Source organism: Rhincodon typus, chromosome 29 (genome assembly GCF_021869965.1).
Source record: "Rhincodon typus isolate 14 chromosome 29, sRhiTyp1.1, whole genome shotgun sequence".
Lineage (NCBI taxonomy): Eukaryota > Metazoa > Chordata > Chondrichthyes > Orectolobiformes > Rhincodontidae > Rhincodon > Rhincodon typus.
The window spans coordinates 32,819,204-32,844,203 of NC_063360.1; the positions used below are offsets into that span (position 1 = coordinate 32,819,204).

The following is a 25,000-nucleotide window of genomic DNA, read 5'->3' on the forward strand; positions in this document are numbered from 1 at the left end:
TGTCTCAATGAATGTCAGAGCAGATTTAATGGGTTGAACAACCTATTTCTGCTCATATAAGATGGTCTTATCATCCAAATTTAAATTCCTCATCCCTGGAACCATTATTGTGATTTTTTTTTTGCGCCCACTCTCCAATGTTTTCACATCCTTCCTAAAGTAAAAGCTGTAAATCATTAGGGATGTCCTGATGTTGTAAATGATTCCATGTACTTCCAATTAAAATACTTTTATTTGTGCTCTTGAATTCTTTCTCTGAACTGCCCCACCACTTCCTTTAAGCCCAATTATTCTTCCTAGCTTTTTGTTGCTCCCCCTTACTGTCCTTCCTTTTTGCATAGTTGTTACTTTCTAGCTTACATCTGTTTTAGTTCAATTAGGACATTTTTCTACGTGTAATAGAAACGTAGGTTGTCGGACCCCCTCTTTTCAAACTGGCCTTGTTGTGTATTTCAAACTTTGTTTTCATTTCAGATAGCATACCTTTCTTGTGCTTCTCATAATAACGACTGCTATTTGTGTCATTTTTAATTTTTTATTAACTCGTAATATGGGCACCACTGGCTGGGCCAGCATTTATTGCCCATACCTAGATGTCCTTTGAAGGTGATGGTGAGCTGCCTTCTTCAACTATTGTAGTCTGTTTGCTGTAGATAGATCCACAATACCATGAGAAAGGGAGCTCCTGGACCTTGACCCAGCGACTCGGAGTCAGACGGCAAGTGACTTGTAAGGGTACTTGTCCTTGTTAATTCAACTTTGCCACGCTACAGTGTTTTAAATGATTTGGCCAGCTTGCAGGTTGTTCAGTCCGTTAACCTCTTGGTAATTAGAATATCTTGTGCATTTCAAATAGTTTCTGCTTTTTTAATTTCAAGTATCTATCACTTGATTTTTTTTAAAAAAGATCTTTTTCTACTTTGTTTACATTGGTTCAGAATCCTTGAAACCAACATTTCACACTATAAAGTGAGATGCAACGTGGAGATTAAGTAAAAAGCAATCAACAGAGTGAGAGTTACAGAAAGGTGTTTGTTCCCCTTTTGAGGATGCAAATTAATTCAGCAACTTAAAGTATGGTTTTGAAATTAATTCAGCAACTTAAAGTATGGTTTTGAAACCCTTTGGGGTTACTTGAGTAATTTTTGTTTTTGTGTATTTATTTCAGTGCTCTGCCCTGACCTTAAATTTAGCCTAGACATCCAATAATGACAGACAATAAACGCCTTGCGTACTCCATCATTCAGTTTTTACGTGATCAGCTCCAATCCGGAGATTTGACTTCAGATGCTCAGGAAAGCTTAGAGGGTAAGTGACAAATATTTTGTGATGGGAGTATAGTGAAAATGATAAACTGTAGAGTTAAAGTTGAACACTAACTTGACACCAGAGAACTGTTTTATGTACCTTTTTAAATTCTTTTTGTATGATTGGTTGAGATCAGGGAAAGTCCACTCTATTTTGGATTCTTTGGTGAAATATGCTTTGTGGGTTACCAGCGCTTCTGTGCAAAGTCTCGCACTGAGAGCAGCAGTGAATAGTGGAGTCATTCCCTATCGGGAAAGCTAGAAAATAAGCTGATATTTGCAAGTTCCCCTTTCAGACATGCGCCATCTTGATTTGGAACTGTAACCTCGTTGCAATTCTTTCACTGTCACAGGGACACAATCCTGGAACTCCCTTCCTGATAGCACTGTGGATGTCCCTACACTAAAATGGAATGTAGCGTTCAGGAAGGCAGCGCATTACTATCTTCTTGAGATCATTTAGGTTGGGCAATAAATGCTGATCTAGCCAGTATCACTCATTCTGTGAATTTTCTTTTTAATTGAACAACTTTAAAACAGTTCAGGAATCAAAAAATGAAGGCTAAACTATTAGATTAATCCATGATCGTATTTTAAATAGTGGTCTTTGATCTTATCCTCAGTTGCCACCCAGTGTTTGGAGACCGCATTTGGCATCTCCACAGATAATGAGGATCTTGCTGTGTCTCGGACACTCCCAGAGATTTTTACGGCTGCTGTTAAAGAGGTAGGAGAGAAAATATAGCCCCTAGGGCATGACCTGTCTAAATTGATATTTACTTATATTATTTTTCAATTATGTGAGCTTTCATTCCAAAAAAAAGTTGTTTCCATTCTTTCTGCCAAAGCATGCATTTAAAAATGGTGTCTATCTGTATCTGTGTCTGTGCTCTGCACAACTTGACAGGGGACCTGACTGCTGCTTCCAGATGTACAAGTTGATTCTTCTTTGATTCTTAGCATCAACTAGAATGAAGAACAATGTACAAGCTCCATGCTCCTTAATGCACTAGCTTGGGAATAAAAATGCTATAAGACCAGGAGACGTAGGGGGAACAGGAGACCACACTGCTTGTTGAATAGTGGAGCAGATCCAGCGAGACCATGACTGATCTGATAACCCACAACTCCACTTTACTGTCTTTACCCCATAACTTTGTAATCCTTCACTGATTAAATATTCCATTTGCCTTTTCTGTTACCCACCGAACTTAGATGCTAGCTTTTTGAGATTGACTGATGACTCCCAAACCTTTTTAGTCTGGAGCTTTCTATGTATTATTAAGCTCCTATAATCCTCCTGCCAAAGTACATAACCTCATTTCCCTACAATATATTCCATCTGCCAAGGTTTTGACCACTTGCTTAACGTGTCTCTATTCTTCTGCAGATTGTCATCGTCACTCCCAAGTCAGTAATATGTATGGTAAATAATTGTGGTCCCAGCACTGATCCCTGTGGAACACCAATAGTGACAGGTTGCATTCCTGATATTTCCGCCCCCACTTATCCCCACTCCGTCTTCTGTCAGTTAGCCAACCTTCTATCCATACTAATATCCTACCTTCAATTCCATGGGTTTTGTTGATGATAATTATTTGATACTGACGGTATGTGACTGAGACAAGTACTTGGAAAAACCCTGATTTTATACCTTTGGAAGGCCAGGAATACATTGTATATAAGCATGCCATAGCAATCATCAGTGTCCCTGTAAATTAGAGAGATAAATAGTGTTTTCCTGCTCTTGATACATTAGGGAATAGGGACAGTCCAATAATTTTTGTTTTAAATTCACTCATGGGATGAGGGCATCGCTGGCTAGGCCAGCATTTAGTGTCCATCCTGATTGCCCAGAGGGCAGACAAGGATCAACCACATTGCTGTGGTTCTGGAGTCACATATAGGCCAGACCAGTTAAGGATGGCAGATTTTCTTTTCTACAGGATAATAGTGAACCAAATGGATTTTTTTCTGACAATCGACAATGGTTTCATGATCGTCATTAGACTCTTAATTCCAAATTCTTTTTTCTTTTATTTAATTCATATTCCGTCATCTGCCATGATGGGATTTGAACCTGTGTCTTCCGGACATGCGCTGAGTTTCTGAATTACTAGTCTAGCAACAATATTGGTAGTCCATAGCCCTTCTCTATTGAATGATTTGAGTGATGTGAAGTCTTTGTGACCAGGGGCATTATGAAATTATTGCCAAGGCAAAAACTGGAAAATGTCCTTTCAAAGATATCCTCAGTCACTTAACAAATCTATTTCATTCGTGATTGTGACCTTTTTAGAATTAGTAGCTGTGTATCATAGTATGAGTGTTAGTCATTTAATTAACATGCTCTCTCTTAAACACTAATTATTGCAGTTGGGTGACCTTTTTAATAATAAACAATATTCTAATTTTGTACATCTCCCTCTCTTTCACCCCTCCTTCATGCCCAAGCATAAGCCTTTCTTTGTTTTGTTCATACTACTTTGACTGTTGTGACTTCCAAGTGGTTGCATAGCTGGTGTGATCCATGAGATAAGTGCATTAGTGAAGTGGAAGTTACTTGAAACTAAATAAGACATTTCTGTTTATTTCCAAATTGGATGCCCTTATGTTTAACTGCATTACATTAAAAGTGCAATGGTGCTTCAATAAAACTTGGATTTCCTCAAACATATTACCAGATCCTATGTCAAAGTACATTATGCTAGGCTGAAATTTGACTAAATGCCTTTTTTCATTTGCCATTTGTAAAATCCTACCTGAATCCCTTTGCTGTAGAAGGGCTTGGTTGAAATTTGTTTGCTGTCTGATATTGAGGTTGAAACTAAGATATATAACACTTCTCTTCCCCACCCCACATTTTGTTTACAGGAGATACCTAATGTGATTGTGCACTCTGTGCCTAATTCTCCAACTGTTGAAGATATCGCAAAAGCTGAGCAGTTGAAAACTGAAGGTAAAAATCATTGCTTGCAGTGAATATTTGTCATAATGTGTGTTCACTTCATAATGCCGTACTTAAATTTATTTACTGGATCAAACATGGCTTCTGGCCATGAACTTCTGCCAACTTTTTGCTGAGTTGGCATACCCGCTTTCAATATTTGGACTAGTAATTTACTTAGATCCACAACTTAAAACTTCTACCTCAGGTTCAGAAGAGTCAGTATAGTTGACCTACCAGAGTCTGCAATCTTATTTGTAAATCTCTTTTCAGTTAACAAAGGTTACTACAAATGGCACATTCAGAAAAAATGATCAAAAAAAACCAGGGTATTGGATCAATTGAATATCCCAAAAACTGGCACAGACAGAGTAGGCCAAATGCCATTTATATTTTAGTGGTATATGATTCTGTAATAAGTTGGCTGTTTCCAGTTCTAGAGCATGGCTCTATTACTACCTCAGTATGAGACCAATTGTCTGTTGAATTTTGTTGAATCTTGTGGAAATATTTAAAAGAAAGCTGTTTTATCTTTGGAAATAGGCAACCTATAACCTCAGCTTGTCCTGAGGTTTATGACCATTTGACATTTACTTTTAATCATCCATATTTGGCTTTTATGTAACATGTATATATTAGCACTTTGCGAAATTATGTTGGAGCCATTTCCAGTTACTCAAATGTTTTGAAGCTTTAACTAACAAATTTGGGAATTACAAGCTGTAAAAATAAAAAGGAATGAGCAAGAAAACAGTTTGGAAAAGGCAGTGGACTCATGATTAGAAGTGTGTTCAAACCTTAAAAGCTGCTGTCTGATTACAAGTTGGGTCATAAATGATAGCCAGGCTTCCTTAATAAACATGGAATTGATTCTGATTTTCTTTTCATCATTTAGGAAATGAGCAAATGAAAGTAGAAAATTACCAGTGTGCTGTGGATTACTACACAAAAGCCATTGAATTGAATCCAAGCAATGCAGTTTATTATTGCAATAGGTATGATGGATACCAGTACTGTTTTCTTCTATATGTCAAAAAGATTGACACAACCTTTGTGCAAACTAATCTTTAACTGAAAAGCAACTTCGGATGAGCTATTTATCAATGGGCGCATTCATGTTCAGTGATATCTTTTATTTTGCCCCTCAGCTTTTTATCTATAGTTCCCTAGTCTCGCACTTCACTCGAGCAGTGTGAAAAACGTGGAATGAGGCAATTCACAGAAACGAAATCAAAGGCTAGCCTGGCAAAATATTTGCATGGAATAATTTGGTATTGTAACAGACTGCTGAGCCTGTCTACAAACCACTTATAGATGTGTGCTACATTATATGCTAGTATGATATATTCAATTTAATAATAAGTGAAAAATGTGTACATGTGCGTGCAGTCATTCCTCCATATCTACGAAGGTTCCATTTCTGAGAACCCCTACAAATGACAAAATTCGTGAATGCAGAGCCTGTAAAAGATCACGTGTATGTGAGTTTTGCCACAGATGTTGAATTTTGTTGCAATTTACTATTTGGCGTGGATATAGGTGAATTCACAAGTCATGAACTCGTGGATTCTGGGGGGTATGTACTTTGCCTGTCAGCTTTATGAATCACTCCAATCATTGGGTTCTGCCTGATACCCATAAGATAACGGAGCAGAATTATGTCATTTGGCCCATTTGAATCCGCTTCACCATTCGATCAAGGCTGATTATGTTTCTTGATACCATTCTTCTGCCTTCTCCCCGTAACCCTGGATCCCCTTACTAATCTAGAACCTATCTCAATGTTGATGTCTGTCTCTCGCTCTGGCTCTCGCCCTTCTCGGCAGCTGTAACCTGCTGCACTTGTATAGTATGATCTGCCTGAAAAGTATGCAAGACAACACTTTTCACTGTACCTCTGACATAAGAAATCAAATCCATAGATTCATCACCCTGGCTGAAGAAATTCCTCCTCGTCTCAGTTCTAAAGGTTCGTCCCTTCACTCTGAGACTGTGCCCTCGGGTCTAGTCTCTCCTGCTAGTGGAAATATCTTGTCCGCATCCACCCTATCCAGGCCTATCAGTCTGCCATAAATTTCAATGAGGTTCCACATCATTCTTCTAAACTCGATCGAATACAGACCCAGAGTCCTCATCTGACAAGACCTTCATCCCCAGGATCATTCTTGTAAACCTCCTCTGGATCCCCTCCAATGCCAGCACATCCTTTCTTAGGTATGGGGCCTAAAACTGCTCACAGTCTGACCAGACCCTTATACAGCCTCAGCAGTACATCTCTGCTCTTTTCTAGCCTTCTTGGAATGAATGCAAACATTGTATTTGCCTTCCTAACTGCCAACTGAACCTGCACGTTAACCTGAACATAGAACATAACATAAGAACATAAGAGAATCCTGAACTAGGAGTCCCAAGTCCCTTTGTGCTTCAGATTTCTGAATCTGTTCCCCATTTACAAAATAGTCTATACCTCCTCTTCTACCCAAGTGCATAACCTCACACTTTCCCACATTATATTCTGTCTGCCGTTTTTTTGCCATTCTCCTAGCCTGTCCAAGTCCTTCTACATCTCCCCACTTCTTCAACATCACCTGTCCCTCCACCTATCTTTGAAGATGACACAAACTTAACAACAATGCCCTCAGTTCCTTTATCCAGATCGTTAATGTATAACGTGAATAGTTGTGGCCCCAGCACTGACCCCTGCAGAACTCTAGTCACCAACAGCCATCCTGAAAGAGGTCTCTTTGTCCCACTCACTGCTGCTGCCAATCAGCCAATCCTCGATCCATGCCAGTACCTTGCCCTTAATACCATGGTCTCTTGTTTAGCAGCCTCCTTTTGTGACATCTTGTCAAGTGCCTTTTGGAAATTCAAATAGATCATGTCCACTGGCTGTCCTTTGTCTAACTTGCCTGTTACCTTTTCAAAGAATTCTAACAGATTTGTCAGGCATGACCTCCCTTTGACGAAGCAGTGTTGGCTCAGCCTTATTTTACCGTGTACTTGCAAGTACTCTGCAATCTCATCCTTAATAATTGACTGTACTACCTTACTAACGATCGAAGTCAAGCTAACCAACCTATAGTTTCCTGTCTTTTGCCTCTCTCCCTTTTTAAATAGGGGTGTTACATAAGCCATTCTCCAGCACTCTGGGACCTCCCTGATTCCATTGGTATCTGAAAGATCGTCATCAATGCGTCTGCAATCTTCTCAGCTATCTCCTTCAGAAACTGGGATGCAGGATATGTGGTCTGGGTGATTTATCCACCTTCAGAGCTCTCTCAGCTTCCCCTTAGTGATGGCCACTTCACTCACCTCTGTATGCTGACTCCCATGAAGTTCCAGTGTTGTGCTGGTGTTTCATTTGCCTTATAGGCAACTTTTTTTATTTAGTTGAAATGATATCTCTTAAATTAATCCTGAAGTTTGATGTTTACTTGAATGCAATTTATTGAGGCACTGCATTGACTTTTAGTAGCAAAGTTAAACCAAAATGTTGTTTGTCCTTTGGGATGATCCCATGGGCTTCTCTGTTATGTTCCAGCCAGCAACTATCCCTCAGCCAAGATTACAGAAACAGCTTATTTAGTCATTACCTCATCGCTGTGTGTGGGACTTTACTGTGTGCAATTTGGCTTTCGTACTTCTTCTGTTGCTAATAGTGACGACATATCAGAAGTACTTTGCTGGTCGTAAAGGGCTTTTTGACTGAGATTGCGAAGGGTGCAAATTGTTGAATTGTACATCAATCTTGATGGCACAGAAGTGACATTAAAGTTCCAGAGGCTGACAAGAAGAATCAATAAGCCTTCTGTCAGGACTGAATTATGAATCCATTCAATCTCATTAAAAAAGAAGTCACTTAATAGGGTCTTTGAGGAGGTGCTGAGGGAAGCCATGAGTATCCAAAAGTTGTCTGTTGATGACTGGGCAGCTTCAACACATTTGTACTTGTTTTTTTTCTTGTGGTTTGCCCGTTTTGAATTTTGAGGATGCAAAGGTTTAGAATTGAATCTCTATTAATGCTGTGTATCATTATTTGTCCAATAATGAAACAAAAACAATAAATTCCTGTGAAAATTTAACTTAAAAAAAGAAAAGGCCAGCTGCTATTTTGGAAGCATTTAAAATTGGCTATTAGGTGTGTTATGCTCAGTTTTTATGAATTAGTTTTTGTAGAATATTAAGACATTGTAACATTATTTTTAAGAGAAGTGTTTTGAGTCTTGGTCCTCCCCTCTAAATGGTATGCAGAGAATGTGGTACAGGTGCTAAAGGTTGAATGCCTTTCTTCTTCAAAGTAGCACTTTTTAAAAAATAGTAAATGGACTGGGTAAATTGAATACAAAATTAAGGTTCAATATAACTGGACATGTGCGGGCACTGGTTCAAATTAGCGAGTGAAAATAAAGAGAATTTCAATTCATAATTGCTACTGTCGTGTCCTTGAATATCCGACAGTTCTTCTATCATTCCTTTACGCTTCAAGTAGAAAGATGGTTATGCAGGGAAACACATGGGAAATGTCTTGTTGATGGCAGCAGTGAACAAAGATGGAAAAACTCTGTCTTATTTCAGATTTTCAGCATCCACAGTATTTTGCTTTTCTACTTTTTGTAAATATACAAAGAATAAGAGTAGGCCATTTGGCCCATTGAGCCTGCTTCACCATTCAATAAGATGATGGCTGATCTGATTTTTTTTTTTCACAACCAACTCTACATTCGTGCATACCACTGATATAATCTTTCATCCACTGCCTGTATGACGAAAAAATTTCTGTCCCTTGAGGAAAAAGTTTAAAAGGTTTAATCTATGATCATACCCCTGCCCCCCCCCCCCCCCCCACAAGACGAAACATGCTTTCCATGTCTACCTCGTCAATTCCCTTTGATATCTTGTGTTTCGATTAAGCCACATTTGATTCTTCTAAATTCCAGACGAAAGTGACCCAACCAGTCTAGCCTTTCCTCATAAGGCAATCCACTCCTTCTGGGTATTAATCTCTGAACTGCTTCCAATACACTGACTTACTTCTGTAAGTACAGTGACCAGTACTGTATTTAGTGCCCTAAATGCGGTCTCCCCAATCCCTCTAGATAACTGAAGGGTAGTCTCCCTACTCTTGCATTTAATTCCCCTCATTTTTCTACCTATCTTTGTGTAATTGGTAAATTTGGCTACCATATTTTTGGTCCCTTCATCCAAATTATTGATATGAGTGAAGGAGCAAATTACTGTCGATGCTGGAATCTGTACTGAAAACAAATGTTGGAAATCTCAGCAGTTCGGGCAGCATCCATGAAAAGAGAGCAAGCTAATGTTTTGAGTCTAGACGACTCCATCAGAGCTGGTGAAGCTGTGATGAAAAGTCATCTAGACTTGAAACATTAACTTGGTTTCTCTCTCTACGGATGCTGTCTGAGCTGTTGTGATTTCCAGCATTCTTTGTTTTCAGTCATTGATATGAATGTTGGATATGAAAAATGAAGGGAAATAACAATAGTAATATTTAGGCCTAAGATGCAGATTACTGGTAGAGAGAGAATCTTCTACAAACAGTTAGTGGATGGCTGATTAAAAGAGAGAGAGGGTAATCAGTGAAATGGAAAGCCAAGCTTATAATTAGGTTGAGATGTATGAAGGTTGCAGCATCTCGGATAGTTAATACTGAGCAAGTGAGAAGCTCGGGCTGAGCAATCCATTTCTTAACTACAGTTTTTTTTTTAAACTATGTGTGCATGGCGTGGTTCATAGGTGTCTAACTTGCTTCGTTATAGCAAAATCCAGTATTAAAATGTTCCCAGCTTTATTGGATGCAATGTTACCTGGTTTTGCTGGTCACCATTTTTGTGTTCTTTTGCAGGGCAGCAGCGTTGAGTAAATTAGGAAACTACACTGGAGCAGTGCAAGACTGTGAAAAGGCAATAGCTTTTGACCCAAGCTATAGCAAAGCTTATGGCAGAATGGGGTAAATAGAACTCTTTTTTTTTTTTTTTTTTTTTTTTTTTTTTTTTAAAAGACCCATTTCTCTCCTGATCCACTTCCAAAAGTTCTGTAGAGGAGGGTTCTGGGCACTCTACTCAAGTAGACCCTCTTCATTTACCAATCTAGCCAACTTGAACATGGGAGGATGTCGTCAGTACTGGATGTCCACATCATTGCTAGAGTTTACTAGCAAGGATATGGCAGTAGAAATCCTGTATTTTTCGTCCCCCTAACCCAGAAGGCCGAGAACAGGTGTGCATCTTCAAAGTAATTTGATATATGCTGACTTGCCACACCACAGACGAAGCCTGGTCTGTATATTTGCTACTCAGCGTCTTCACCAGCTGAGCCTTTATTGTTTGAATATGTGGCATCTGTAGCTATGAATTTAACACATTTTTAATCTATGCTGACATTTCAGCAAAAATACATTGCAGTGTAGTCCTAAATATTGTGACCTAAACCACAAGACTAAGTAAAGAATTCTCCTTGATATTTTGGATGGTGGATTGTTTGTGAGTAGATATATCCCATAGGACTGTAGGTGCTATACCAAATGGTGGCAGCAGCAGTAAAATGACATTGGACCCTCTGGTGGCAATGTTTCCCCTTCAGCTTAAGTTGGCAGTGATGGCCAGGTGGCTTTTATGCTAACTTGGGTTTGCTTTATCTGTTACTTTTATTTCTCATTTTCTGTCCCCTTTATCTCATTCCATACTTGTGATTTGTGTCCAATCTAGTGAAAGACTGCGTACAAACTAATTTTGGCCATGGCATTCTGCAAGAATAGTGTCTAAAGATTAACCTTTAACTAGATAAATTGTGAGACTGCGGGAGAGGCTAATGCTTCCACACACCATTTCCCTTGTACGTCAAACAGCCATCCTTTTGCAACTTTAATAATAAGAATTGAAGCTATTAGGTTGCTGTTGTCCTAGATATTTTACAGCTACTGCTCAGTTATTATGCAACTGATCTGACTAGGTACCCAGCTACTACTGGTATGACACGTCTATTTCCAGAGATATGTTAATACCGAATCATTGATCCTTGCTTTCTTTCATTGAGTCATGGATGAAATGAATTTCTTCAAGCTGAGATTGGAAGATCAAAGCTATCATTCCCTAACCTTGTGCCAACTTCAGCCCTCTTAGTTATTTTCTTGGATTGAAGCAGACTATTTGTAATCCGAGCATCCTACTCAATTCAAACTTGAGTTTCTGATCTCCGTTCCTCTCCATTGTGTTGACTGGTGATTTCCACCTCTATTATCACTTTTTCATTTAAACTAATTAGTGGGAGGAAGCTTTAGGAGAAGGGAAGTGAAAGGATATGGTGGTGGTGCAGATATTCAGAGTGACACAGGAAGGAACAGAGTGTACAAGCATTTTTTTAAAAAGCAGCAAATAGGGTCAAGGGGAGGAAAAATAGTAAAAGCAAAATTAATGGTATGTAAACATACATAGTATTTGGAACAAAATAAATCAATAACAGCACAAATAGAAATTAGTGGGTTTGGTCTAATAGCCATCACTGAGACATGGTTACAAGGAGTTAAAAGCTGGGATCCAAATATTCAGAGGTGTGAAAGGTCAAGCAGGGAGGAAAGGGTGTTAGGGTAGCTTTGTTAATGTACAGTAGAATAAGGACAACAGCAAGAAATGGTCTTGAATTAAATGTAGAATCCATTTAGGTTTGGGTAAGAAATAACAATGGGAAAAGACACTCGTGGGAGTAGCATATAGGCTCACTAACAGTATTTGTGCTGTAGGACAGAAAATAATTCAGGAGATAATGAGGGCATGTAAAAATGGAAGTACATTAATCATGGGTGACTTTAATTGTTGTGTAGCTTGGAGAAAATCAAATTGGTAGAGGTGGCAATGAAGAATTTAAAAAATAGTGTATTTGGGATAGTTTCTGAGAAAAATGTGCTGTGGATACTATCGAGGATTAGGCTGTTTTGGATATTGTAATGGGTAAAGAGGCAGGTTTAATGAATGATCTCTAGGAAACATGACAATAATAAAGGAGAATTTAGCATTCAGGTTGAGAGTGAGAAAGTTGGGTCAGAAGCAACTGTGCTAAACTTAAGTGTAATTACATAGGGATGCATACACAGAGTTGGCTAGAGTAGAATGGGAAAGTTTAGTAGAAAAAAAAGATTGAGGACTAATGGCAGATTTTTAGGAAAATAGTTCATAACTGTCAGTGAAGTATATTCCAGGAAGAAGGATTCTAAGAAGGGCATGAACCAACCACACTTAACTAAGGAAGTTGAGGACTGTATTAAATTGAAAAAGATAACATGCAATGTGGCAAAGATTTACGGTAAACCATAGGATTGGGAAAGTTGCCCAACAAACAAAAGATAACCAAAGAAATAATAAAGGAAGAAAATAAACTGAAGGTAAAGTAGCAAGTAATCTAAACGTGGACAGCAAAAGCTTCTTTTTCCAATATACAGAAGGGACGAGAGGCCAAAATAACAGAGGCCCCTTAGGGAATGAGGCTGGGGAAATAATAGGGAAACCAGAAAATGACAGCAGCAATTAATTAACTTTTTTTTAAAAAATGAGTCTTCCAGGTTGAGGGCATTCCAAAAATACTAAATCAAGGGGCAAAAATGGGGCAAGAAATAAATACAATAATCATCATTAGAGTACTAATGAAACTAATAAAGCTCAGACCCTAATGAAACTAATGAAGCTTAGCTTCTCTAGATTCAATGAGATACATCCTAAGAAACTAAAGGAAGTAGCTACTCCAATTAATGGAGATGCTAGTAGTAATCTTCTAAGAATCCTTAGGTTCTGGAAAAGTCCCAGAGGATTGGAAAAGTACTAATGTAAATCATTCAAAACACGTAACTATAGACCAATTGGCTTAATTAGGAAAATGTTAGAGTCTATTATAAAGGATGTACTAGCAGAGCATTTAAATTTAGATTTAGAGAGTCATGAGGAAATCATGACTGACAAAATTTATTAGAATTTTGAGGAGATGACACATATGATAGATAAAGGAGAGTCCATTTAAGACCAAGATGAGAAGGAATTTTTCTAAGGGTAGTACATCTGCAGAATTCTTTACCACTTCAGACTCCATTATGCTTGATGTCCTTCTCAGCTGCCTTCCCTCTGCAACCCTCTATTTATTTCAGTTCATCTAAACTTTTGTTGTGTATATTCTCACCCGTGACCTATGTGACCCTATGTTCTACAATCTCTCTCTATGAAGATTCTTTTTCTTTGTGTTTATATTTTTGAGACTTCCCTATCCCTATTTATCACCTCCTCAAACCACAGCTCTTATATTATTCCTTGTGACTTTTTTGCAGTACTTAGGGATATTATTCCACTTACAAGGGTGGTGTACAAAGTGTGAATGGAAGATAAGCTGCATTCTGTTGAGTAGAGGAAAAAAATTATTCCTTGATATTTAAGAGGCATCAATACAATTCTTCCTAAATAATTCCAATAATAAACTGTTGAAATGCTGTTGCTTTAACTCGTAAATATTTAAAAACAGAGCTTCAACGTCATAGGAAAAGGAATAAAGAAGTAATTCTCAGTTCAGGATTTAAATGTGCAATCAAATAAAAGAACAAGATGGTTTCAGATTGTTGGTGTGGCATAATATATTTCGTAATGTTCAGGGATAGCCTAGTTAGAATCTTGCCCTCGTCCAGCATTGGCTTCCCACAGTCTCAGTTGCCTATCTCAGTAGAGATTTTAGACTCTGCATGAGGAAGAGGAAAGGTCTCAAGCACAGAATAAGAGCTTCTGTTTCATTTGCTGTCATGTAAACTGCAAAAATTGTCATAGTCAATTGATCTCATTTTGGCGTCTGTAGAGGATAAAGGTATATCTGAATCTTTTGAAGTGTGCTTAACTGTACTGTTCGTCATTGACAAGTCATACTACCCAACCTGAGGTGCAAGTATCTCTTGCCTTATTCAGTAAATGATTCATCTCTTGATACGTAAGGTCTTGAGCTCGAGTCATAGACTTGAACCCATTACATTGGTTGATATTTTATTGGAGAGCTGAGAGAGCATCTGAACTCCGCCATCTTTAGTACCTTAAACTTAGGCCCTTCTGCTTGCCCAGATGGTAGCAAAAAGATTCCATGGTATGATTCAAAAAAATGTTGCAAGATATTCTTCAAAATCATGTTAAAAGTTCTTCCCTTAACTCATCACTTAAAAAAAGTCATTTATTATTGTTGCTACTCTTTGTAATGATTAACCTTCAAAAATAATTAGCTAGCTGTGAAGGGCTTTGGATGTGGTGAAGGGAAATTGCATTGTAGAAGTAATGTCACTGAACAATTAATCATAATGCCCACATTGATGTTCTGAGAATGTGGGCTTGAATCACATCATGGCAGCTGGGGATATTTAAATTCTATTAAGCCTGGAATTGGAAGCTAGTCTCAGTACTGTTGACTGTGACAACTATCATTTATTGTCATAAAAATGTATCTGATTCACTAATATCCATTAGAGAAAGAAATCTGCTGTCCTTACTTGGTCTGGCCTACGTACAATGTGATTGACTCTTAAATACCCTCTAAAATGACCTAACAAGCCACTCAGTACAAGGACAGTTAGGAATTGGCAACAAATGCTACCCTCCCTAACAATGCCCACATTCAATGAAAGAATAAAACAAACTATTTAAATTAAAGGTTTTTATTGCTTTTTGTGAAATCCTAGCACATTTATGATGAAATTTTAGCATTTCATATTTATACATTTGTGTAGAAATCTAAAATAGAAACCTAGACAAAGACTGTTAATTGATTTTGATTTCATTTCAGCTTGGCCTTGGCTAGTCTAAATAAATACAGTGACGCAGTAAATTACTATAAAAAGGCTCTGGAGCTGGACCCTGAAAATGAATCTTATAAAGCAAACCTCAGTATAGCAGAACAGAAGATCAAGGATGCACCAAGTCCAGTAAGTGCTGAAATGAAATAAGGATCTGCACATCCTGTGAGGACCGAAGATTAAGTTCACATAAAAGCAAACTGTTGTCTGAGATCAATTTACAAGGGCTTGTCTTTACAGTAACGTGAATGTACAGAAACTAGGTCCAGAATTTTGTTCCAGCAATTCTGTGAAATGAGAGTAAATAGTGTATTTTCAAATCCAAGTATTCCTCTTTTTTTTCTCAATTTTTCTGACTGTGTTTTTAAACCATTGACATTTTTAACAAAAAAAATCAAGTATGAAACCTTTTAGCAAATGGGGTACTAGGGTGGTGGGATGTGGTTGGTGGGGGGGTGGAGAGAGAGGGAGAGGGAGAGGGGTTATTTGTACTAGTCAGTTACGCTGTTGTAGGAAAGAAACTGCCCAGAACATCTCTAGATTGAAATGCTGTGTGTTGTAATTCCATGTTGAACTGATATCAAAGCCTCCTCACTCTATAATGGAGTTGATCCATCTGGCAGTGTAGAACAAACGTTCTGTTTCTTACCGTACAGTGCTGTTTTACATGTCTATTTTTGTTTTAGGAGTAAGTATTAGAAATCTTCGAAAACATGCTTTGCAAATCCTGTATGATCATGTGCATGATTTCAAATTTATAAAGGAATTTTAGAAGATTGACTACTTCGGTTGTATGTCCTTTGCAGAAGAATGGGGGAGAAAACGTAGAGCTGGTCTTCATGACAAGTTTTTAAAATAAGGTACCCCAGACTGCCTCAGCAGGGAATGCCTTCATTTAGTTGTTGAGTAATTAACGCATTATGAGGATTGATCCCCAATCTGTGCTGAGTGGCCAATTTCAGCAAGGATATTTTAGGGGACACAGTGATTCAGTGGTTGAGGAAAGAAAGTTACTACTTGTATTCCATTACATCTGAACCTATTTATCCTGTGAGCAGGTTCATTTTAGTCACAAGTGTAAAAGGCTCTTATCACTGAAAGAAACTAAATGAGGTCGAGGAAAAGGAAATATGTAAAGATAACAGTGTGGAGGTAAACGCAGCAATTCAAACTAAAGCTGTAACAAGTGCATATGATTTACTTGGATTCATTTCTAGCCAGCAGGTTAGAAATTTGTTTAGAATCCTAGTTAAACCACATTTGAAATATAGTGCCTATACTGGCAGAAATAATATTGAAGAACCAGAGAAAGCACAGAAAAGATGTATAATGGTATTTCTAGGAGACAACACAAATGCAAGGAAAGAGTGGGTAGATGGTGCTCACTCTCCTGAGGTCTGATGATTTCCAATCATGAAGACGCACGATGAGGTGGATTTGAAAACTTGCAGTGAACTCATGCTTGATTAGAAATAAAGCAGCATAAACATTGTATAGTCATCAGCAGATTGAAGTATTTAGAATTCCTTTTCACTGATGGGCAAGAATGGAACTTTGTTCAATGTGGAGTAATTGAAGAAGAGAACATCGATGCTTTTATGGGAGGCTTGATGTTTACGCAAGGGAGAAAGAAATATTGGATATGTGCACAAGGTAATAAGTAATTAGAGTGGAGGAAGTTCCTGTGGAGTATAAACTCTGGCATAGACTAATTGAGCTAAATGGTCTATGTCCTGTGTTGTGAAGTCAAATATTTTTCTAAATATACACAAATCTTGCAAAGTTTTAATTAAATTTAAATTTTGTGGGTGTCATTTGGTGATCATACCACCTGTGTCTTGTTGAAGATAGATTATTTTTAGCTGATCACTATTGCCTGCAATTTAAGGCAAGATTACACTTCTACGTTATTCTCTGCAACATCCTGCATGAACGGTCTCCATTTCTCTTTGAGTCAAAAGTACTTTTGTCATTGAAGTCTTTAATCAAAGACCATGATCATTAATCACATTTTAAGTATTTTGTCCTTTTCCCTCCTCTTTCCAAATGTAGTGTTATAGCAATTCAATCTGTTGTTCAGTATTGGAATAAATCCTGAAATCTGTACAAGCGTGTTAGAAGAGGAGTCTACTGTTTCCAGCCACCCCAGCATGGACCTAAACATAGTCTCATTTTGTGCCCGCTACTTTGCAACCAGCACGTCCTCTTAATTTTCTTTTGTCCTCTGCGGTCTATTTATTTGAGCATGGTGAGCTATCAAATTGTTTTCTGTACATCAGTGCAGTAACTTAATGGGGCCAATTTGTATTTCGTTGTTGTGTAGTTGTGCAAGTTTGAGGGCTGTAAACAACGTTTCCCTTTTTAATAAAAGGGCAAATTTTACATACAGCACTCTTTTTTTTAACCTGGTGTTATGGCAAGTTAGGAGAGACAATGAAAATATTTGCTTTTGGCAGATATACTTCAAGAATCTTGTGACTCTTTGTACAAGAGTTGGGAAGTTTTCTTTTCGTTATCCGAATGGGATGATTTTATTTGAGAGTGGAAACTAGTTGAATTGTTTACTTCAAACTTAGCTGACCAACTGACCAACTCCTGAACTGGCAGAATGATTGATTGGACAGTCGAGCGGACTTGTTCTCCAGATGTGGAGACTGCAGAAACTGGAGAGGGTTCAGAAAAGATTTACCAGGATGTTGCCAGGAATGGAGGGTTTGAGTTATAAGGACAGGCTGGATCGACTGGGACTTTTTTCACTGGAGCATAGGAGGTTGAGAGATGGCCTTTATTAGTTTTATAAAATCATGAGGAGTATAGATAAGGTGAACGGAAGGTGCCTTTTCCCTGGGGTGAGGATTTCATGACTAGGAGGCATATTTTTAAGGTGAAAGGAAGAGATTTAAAAAAAGACACGGGGGGGCAATTTTTTTGTTTTAACAGAGTGGTTCGTATGTGGAATAAACTGCCAGGGAATGTGGTGGATGCGGGTTCCTTTTATAAAGTTTAAAAGCCATTTGGATAAGTTTATGAATAAGAAGGATAGGGGCCAAGTGCAGGTAGGTGGGACTAGTTTAGTTTGGGATTATGGTCGGCATGGACTGGTTGGATCAAAGGCTCTGTTTTTGTGCTGTATGACTCTATGATTGATATTAGTCCTCCTTCCCATTTCACGCAACCAGAATCCTCTCGATTTTAGCTTACAGAGAATTTGTTCTTTTTCACCCAGACAGGAGGCAGCGGTGGGTTCGATCTGGCAAGTTTATTGAATAACCCAGGCTTCATGAATATGGTAATTCTGCTTGGTGTCTCTTTTTACTTGCTCCTTTTTATGACTTTGTTTTTATTTTCCTAATTGGCTGTCCCTTCAAGACCGCTTATCCCCTAATAACCTCCATAGGGTGAAAACATTCCATGTGATGAATTTATTCCACTACTACTGTGCAGCCAGCATTTTGGTTGTTTTTCCAGCGAAGATTACTTGCCAGTCTCTGATTATTCCATTAATAATATTTCTACAAGGTGTCTCAGTGGGAACCAATTGAAAATGTTGTCATCAGGATTTTTGTCTGATACAAACATGAAAATGTTCTCCTGCATCCACGTGTACTTCCTGATGTCACAGGTTGATTCCATTTCTTTCCTTCCAATCTTGAGTTATGTCTGGGTTGGAGTATTGTCATACTGCAGTAGAGTGACATACACAAGTTGGTGGTGATGGAAGCAGAATATGGTGATGAATTAAACATATTCCCAGCATTATTTGACTTGAACACTTAGCCCAGTAACAATAGATCATCTCTCCATTGTAATAGTAAGGTAGATTCGACACTCTAAATTTCTCCCCCAAATTTAGTTGGAAGACCAGCGCTACAACTAGGAGTTTCACACAGTAACAGTCTTTTATTTGAATGTCATTTGCATCCTGTAATGTGCAATGCTATTTCTTCATGCTTGAATGCTTAAAGGAAATTTGAATATAAAAGTTTCTTGCAAATGTACATGTTTATTTGTATGAAAACAAATGAAAGAAATGATTTTAATTGACTAAACTGATTTTTCAATTGTTTCTTCTTTTTAGGCATCAAGTCTAATGCAAAATTCGCAAGTACAACAATTGTAAGTCCCTTTCCTACAAATGTTTTTCTTTTACCCCCTGTTAATTCTGATAAATCTATTAATTTAGTGATTTGTTTCCAATTCTGTTGGACAGAATGTCTGGAATGATGTCTGGGTCCTATGGTCCAGTAGGAAGTGGTGGAGCAGGAACTGGGGCAGGAGCCAATGATATTGCAGGCCTCATCCAAGCGTGAGTTTGCTTTTCATTGTTTCCCTATCTACTTCAGTTACAAGTCAAGATCTTTTTAAGTAAGGTTAGAAGCAAAGATCAACTGTCCATGCCTCTGCTCATAAGTAAATCCATTTGCTTCTTGTATTTTCATTCTTGAAGGATTTCCAATGGTTTTCAGGTCAGCCTTACTCTTTTTTTAAAAAAATGATACGTACTGCCCTATTCTGCCTGTTTCTGATTTTATGCACGCATATACACCTAGCATCTGATACCTGATGTGAAGGCAAAACCTGAGCAGTGAATGCTTAATACCGGTAGAACTGCAAATGTTTTGATAATAATGACAACGAGAAGAAACGTTAGATATTTGTTCAACTTGAAAAATATTTCTGTAGAATAAAAGATGGGAAATCCAACTTTGATTATTGATCATCTTGTTGATGTTTCTAATCAGCCTCTTCAGAGGTATTAATACACATCTGGAGCAGGTGAGACTTGAACCCATGCCTCTTGCCTCAGAGATAGGGACACTACCACTGCATCACAAGAGCTCCTACTGATCATCTTGTATACTTAGGAACAAGAGGAGGTCAGTCAGCTCATCAAATTTGTTCCACCTTCAATCAGATCACGGATTATCTGCATCTTAACTGATTAAGTTTCCATTTTCTTCATTTAGTTAAAGTCATGAAAGTGATCTTCCTGTTCAGATTTCATAATCTAAAATAAAGATAATTTTTCACTCCAGTCCATTAGAAACATTCTAATTGGGAGCAGAAGTAGGCCGTTTAGCCCTTCAAGCCTGCTTAGCTAATGAATAAAATCATGACTGATCAATTCCAAAGTCCATATTCTTATCTATCCACAATAGATTTTTGTTAGAGAAACAAAATGATATCTGCTTCTGCCTTAAAATATTCAATGATGTATAGTTTGGATACTTTGTCTTTAACCACAGCGGTTGTGTCAGCCTCCACTCAGTTGATGCATACTTGTCTGAGTCGGTATTAAACCAAAACTACATCTGCTTTGCACACACCTGCTTCTGTATTGTCCTACTTTTACAGCAATGCCAGTAGTAAAAGTGTTTCATTAAATGTGAGGTGTTATTGACCGGGCTGAGGGCAGAAAAGATCTGGTATAAATGAGAACTGTTTCCTTGCTTGAAATCTCTCCTGTGTCATCAATTTGGAAACTCTTGAATTCCAAAATTGAGTAGATGGCCACCACTTACAGGGTGCCTTTGGCTGCCTTGAGAGATTATTGGCTTACTGATTTATTACAACAAGTGTTTTACTAGTTCATAAGCTGGAATTTTCACTACCTGTGACTTGTCCACAAAATTGTAGTACTGTAAACAAGTCATGTAGATGTTGATGAGATATTGACCTGCATTTAATTTTTGGCCCCCACTGTTGCTTTTAGATGTCTGGAAAGTGTTTTTGATCACAGCAGATTGTCACATGCATGGAGTCTATACAAATAATTTCAATGGTCTCTTTATTTTTTTCTTTTTTAAACACAGAGGACAGCAATTTGCACAACAGATGCAGCAGCAGAATCCAGAGCTAATTGAACAGTTACGGAGCCAAATCCGGAGCCGAACCCCGAGTGCCAGCAATGAAGAACAGTCCTAACTACATACAAGGCAAATACTGTTTTTATAGTGAGTTGGAGGTGTAGCCAAATGTAGAAGCTAACTTCAGAGATATGGGAAAACATCAGTCAGGAAGCCCAATTTAAAGTTTTCATTGTATTTTACATTTAATTAAAATGATTACTTGTTAAAGAGTTTTGCCATGCACTTAGCAACAAAATTGCCATGAATATAAAATGATTTGCTGCTTTATGGAGTGTAGAGAGACAAATGTCAAAAGTGTTAAGGACTTTATCGACAAGAAGATCCTTAAGATGAGATAAATATTAAAATAAGGCAGAAGCTTCTTAATTCTGCTGCCTGTAGCTCCTGTATTTCACTCTACTTTTTGAACAGCATATTGGCAGTCTCAATGACCAAGTACTCAGTTAACTCCTCCACACTCCTTTGTGTTTCTCGACAAAGCAGCTTAGGACTTATTTTTAAAGTGTTAATGTTGCGTAAATATAAGTTGTTGACAATGTTACAGAGAAAGGGAGGTTAAATGAAAGAGAATCCCTGATACTCATTTTATAAAAACTAACAATTTATTCATTTAACCCTAATAGTGAGCAAATTAATACAACTACTGCCAAACTGAACAATTCCTCCCTAACTCCTAAGTATTCCCTAACTGAACTAAATTCTACCAGTATGCTGTTCCAATAAACACAAGTCCTACTTCTACAACCCAAGTAGTAATAAAAAAACATAAATTAAAACTTAGTCTCTCAAAGTCCACACAGAATGTTTGTTTCTTCTGGAATGTTCTGCCTTCTCCACGTTATAAATGCCTCTCTTCTGCTGTTCTCCAATCATAAATGCCTTTCTTCTGTTGTTCCTGCTGACAGGGATGTTTCCTCTGTGGAGGCTCTTAACTTGAGGTGCTGTGGTACCTCTTATGGATAAGATGGTGCTTTCTTACAGAGCTTAGTGATTTCTTGTGAGAGCTAGGTGCTTATTTCTCAGATGGCAGTTTGCTCTCTCACTGATTTTCAAAAACCCTCTCCTTGTTTACCTTGGATGACGTATCAATTTTCTTACAATAGCATTGGTCCGAGGTTGTCAAAACCATCAGTTTTAAATTCAATTGGCTTTCATTTGTTAAGTGCTTGGTTTAAATTAATTGGCTTATTCCAGCTTGTTGCTAAAGCATTCAAAACATGCCTAAGGTTTCTAATCATAGCCAATAGATACATGTTTCCACTTTAGAACTGGCTGTACATCTTCAGCTGCGTACAGATGCTTTTTTTCCCTGTATAAATCTCTAAGCTTAGAAAAGTACTTATCTCTTAAAGGAACCATGCACTGTTCTCCCTTATCATTTTTTACAAACAAGTTCTAGCTTCCTGCCTTCCAATTCACGATTACGCTACACAACTTTGTAACAACAGATAAACTTGCGCAAAACATTTATTTAATTGAAGAGATGGAGAAATGCCTTGTGTTAGGGAATCTGTTGTCATATTCTATTTAGTCCCTGGGTTGAATGATAAAGTTTAACCGCTAAATGGTACAAGACTAGCAGATCTAATCTTCAAACACAATGCATGAGCAGAAGAGAAAGGAGAATTTAAGGGGACATTAAATTGAGAATCCTGAGAATTCAGTGTATTCAGCATCTGAAAATTGAAAATTTTGAGGTTTTCAGATTTTGCTGACGTGCATTTCAACATTTTCTGACATTATTGACCAGGCGATCCCGAATCTGAACTGACTTAGCTGATCGCAGTCAGGATAATGGGAAATGCTCTACTCTTGTCCAAATTTCCTGTTTCTGCTGAATCCTACCCAGTGTTGGAAAGTGCACAGGTTGGCTCATGCTGGCTTGCTTGTGATGCCCCTTGTAGGTATATGGCCTAGAAACACTGCTAATGAAGAGTGATTCTTCATATGGAATGGAAGAGAGTGACTTGACAGTGGAACCCCACCCTTGCATTTTCAGTATAGCAAGAGGGGGGAAAAGATTTATTTTAATAATTATCAATATGATTGCTTTTGAATGAAAACTTGAAATTCCTCTCATGCATGTGAATTAATTGTTATATGTTAATTTTACAGATATACAACAACAGATGGAGATTGTTTGTTCTCCACTTTGACATCAGGAACTTGAAGTAATGATTTGTACTGTCACTTGCATGTTCAGGAGGATCCTCAAAGTGGAGAGCTAACCACTTGTAAATATGGAATTTAAAAAAGGAACTGGGTTTCAAGCTTGCAAAAACCACTAATTGACCTTTCTGTGGAAGTTATGTATTGAGCTTTCTGTGATTCTCTAAGTTTTTTTTAAAAATCAGAATATTCACAGAGGAACACCTCGCTGCTTTTTATCACTTCTCCAGAACGTCTGTTATCATGTGAGATTCCACTGTTCGTTCTTAAAAACAACAGAGGCTAACAGCAATGGCTCCACACCTCACCTTCTCAATACTGACGTTTCCATAAGAAATTGTTTTGCCTGTAACAGTTTTTTTTTCCCCGCCATTTTATCCGTTCAGCGGAATGGAACAGCAGAGGCCATATGTATAAATTCAAACAAATTCTGCTCACAGTGTGATTAACATCACTTGTTTTTCATTCACGTAGGCTTTTTTAATGTTGCAGAACATTTTATAAAAATAGCACAAGAATTTGTGTGTAACCTTATTAAAATTAACAATTTGAAACCGAGAGGCAAATATGAATATTAAATTAGCCTTGGGAGTGAAATGGTGAAACTTTGCTCAGTGGCAATTGTTTGAGAAATTGTTAACATTACCAGCTGAATTGAAATGCGATCAACTTTGTTTGTACTTGATGTATTTTAGGGAATGCATTTACAGAATGGACTCCAGAAGCTGCATACAGGAAGAAGAAAAGGCATCCATGTATTATAATATAAATGACCACTTAAGATTGAAGCATCCTAGTATGGCAGTCACACTTTGCGACAGCAACAACTCCTCCTGATGCTACCAAAGCCCCGCATTTGAGGATTGACCATATAGTATGCATTGTTCTAGCTGTAGAAATAGAACGTCTTCATTAGCAGCCAGTGTTTCTAGCCAATGTTTGCTCATAAGGGAGAGACGAATAGATTGTGAGCACCTCCACTTTAATTACTCAAGATATTGAGTTGGAATTTATGTATAACTATGGAATCTGTTTTCAAATCTGCATAAGATATTCATAGAAGTATTTTGGTATCCTTTTTGTGCACCATGGCTGAACATGTTTCACATGGCCAAGACCACTGGTTTGCAGTTTTTATGGAAAAGTGAGATAATGCAACCCAAAATGCTGCTGATAGTCCCTGTAATAAATTTGATTTATCTGTTCAACAGAAAATTAGTGACTAATTAATTCATTCTAAACTTACTGGATCACAGAATGCAATCAGAAATACACAGCTTTCAAAAATAAACCTGAAATTCCACATCATAAAAATTGAATCTGATTCATTCAATCACTGTAAACTACTGGTTCTGCAAGCAGACTCTTCCAGGGGAGGGGTATCCCAACTATTTGTCTTCATGTTTTGTCACAAAGTCTCATGGAATAAAGTGCAAGGTCCTATTTGTTTATGTATCTGTAGGTTTCTCATACTAATGGATCTTGATGTTCTGTCCCAGGATTTATCTAACAACCATGATAAGGACAGTCCTTTACAAATCGCCTTGCTCTTAAAGTACAACAGGACTAACACTAAAGTAGGAATATGAGAAATACAATTCACATTGAGTCATCTGGGAGTTTTGAGTGCCAGGCCAGTCCTGTGCTTGATTCACTAGGTTTCAGTGTCCTAGGAATAAATTCACTGTAAACATTTGTTATTTCTTTTAGCAAAAACACAATTACTCCTTGGAATTGTTTCCACATAAGGTGCAACTCCTCAAGTTCCTTGATCCCGTTTAGCATAATTAGCAGTTAAGCAAAGCTAAAACAAAGTGAATATTTTAAGCAGTGTTTCAGCGCACCAGATGCTAGGTATTCTTTCCATTTGTAATTATGAAAGTTG

At 37.8% G+C, this 25,000-nt stretch overlaps 1 protein-coding gene across 2 annotated transcripts in view; it reads left to right on the forward strand.

Annotated features, from left to right (window-relative positions):
• Positions 1 to 24,429, forward strand: part of LOC109912731 (small glutamine-rich tetratricopeptide repeat-containing protein alpha) — a 44,768-nt gene extending 20,339 nt beyond the window's left edge. For both annotated transcript variants that reach the window (XM_020512167.2, XM_020512166.2), the window contains 11 exons: positions 1,169 to 1,308; positions 1,931 to 2,034; positions 4,182 to 4,266; positions 5,150 to 5,249; positions 10,121 to 10,225; positions 15,067 to 15,205; positions 18,303 to 18,365; positions 19,155 to 19,192; positions 19,287 to 19,382; positions 20,890 to 21,012; positions 23,062 to 24,429. In XM_020512167.2, the coding sequence (XP_020367756.1) occupies positions 1,209 to 1,308; positions 1,931 to 2,034; positions 4,182 to 4,266; positions 5,150 to 5,249; positions 10,121 to 10,225; positions 15,067 to 15,205; positions 18,303 to 18,365; positions 19,155 to 19,192; positions 19,287 to 19,382; positions 20,890 to 21,001 (942 nt within the window). In that variant the 5' untranslated portion in view covers positions 1,169 to 1,208 and the 3' untranslated portion in view covers positions 21,002 to 21,012; positions 23,062 to 24,429. The remainder of the gene's footprint in view (positions 1 to 1,168; positions 1,309 to 1,930; positions 2,035 to 4,181; positions 4,267 to 5,149; positions 5,250 to 10,120; positions 10,226 to 15,066; positions 15,206 to 18,302; positions 18,366 to 19,154; positions 19,193 to 19,286; positions 19,383 to 20,889; positions 21,013 to 23,061) is intronic.
• The last annotated feature ends 571 nt before the right edge of the window (positions 24,430 to 25,000 follow it).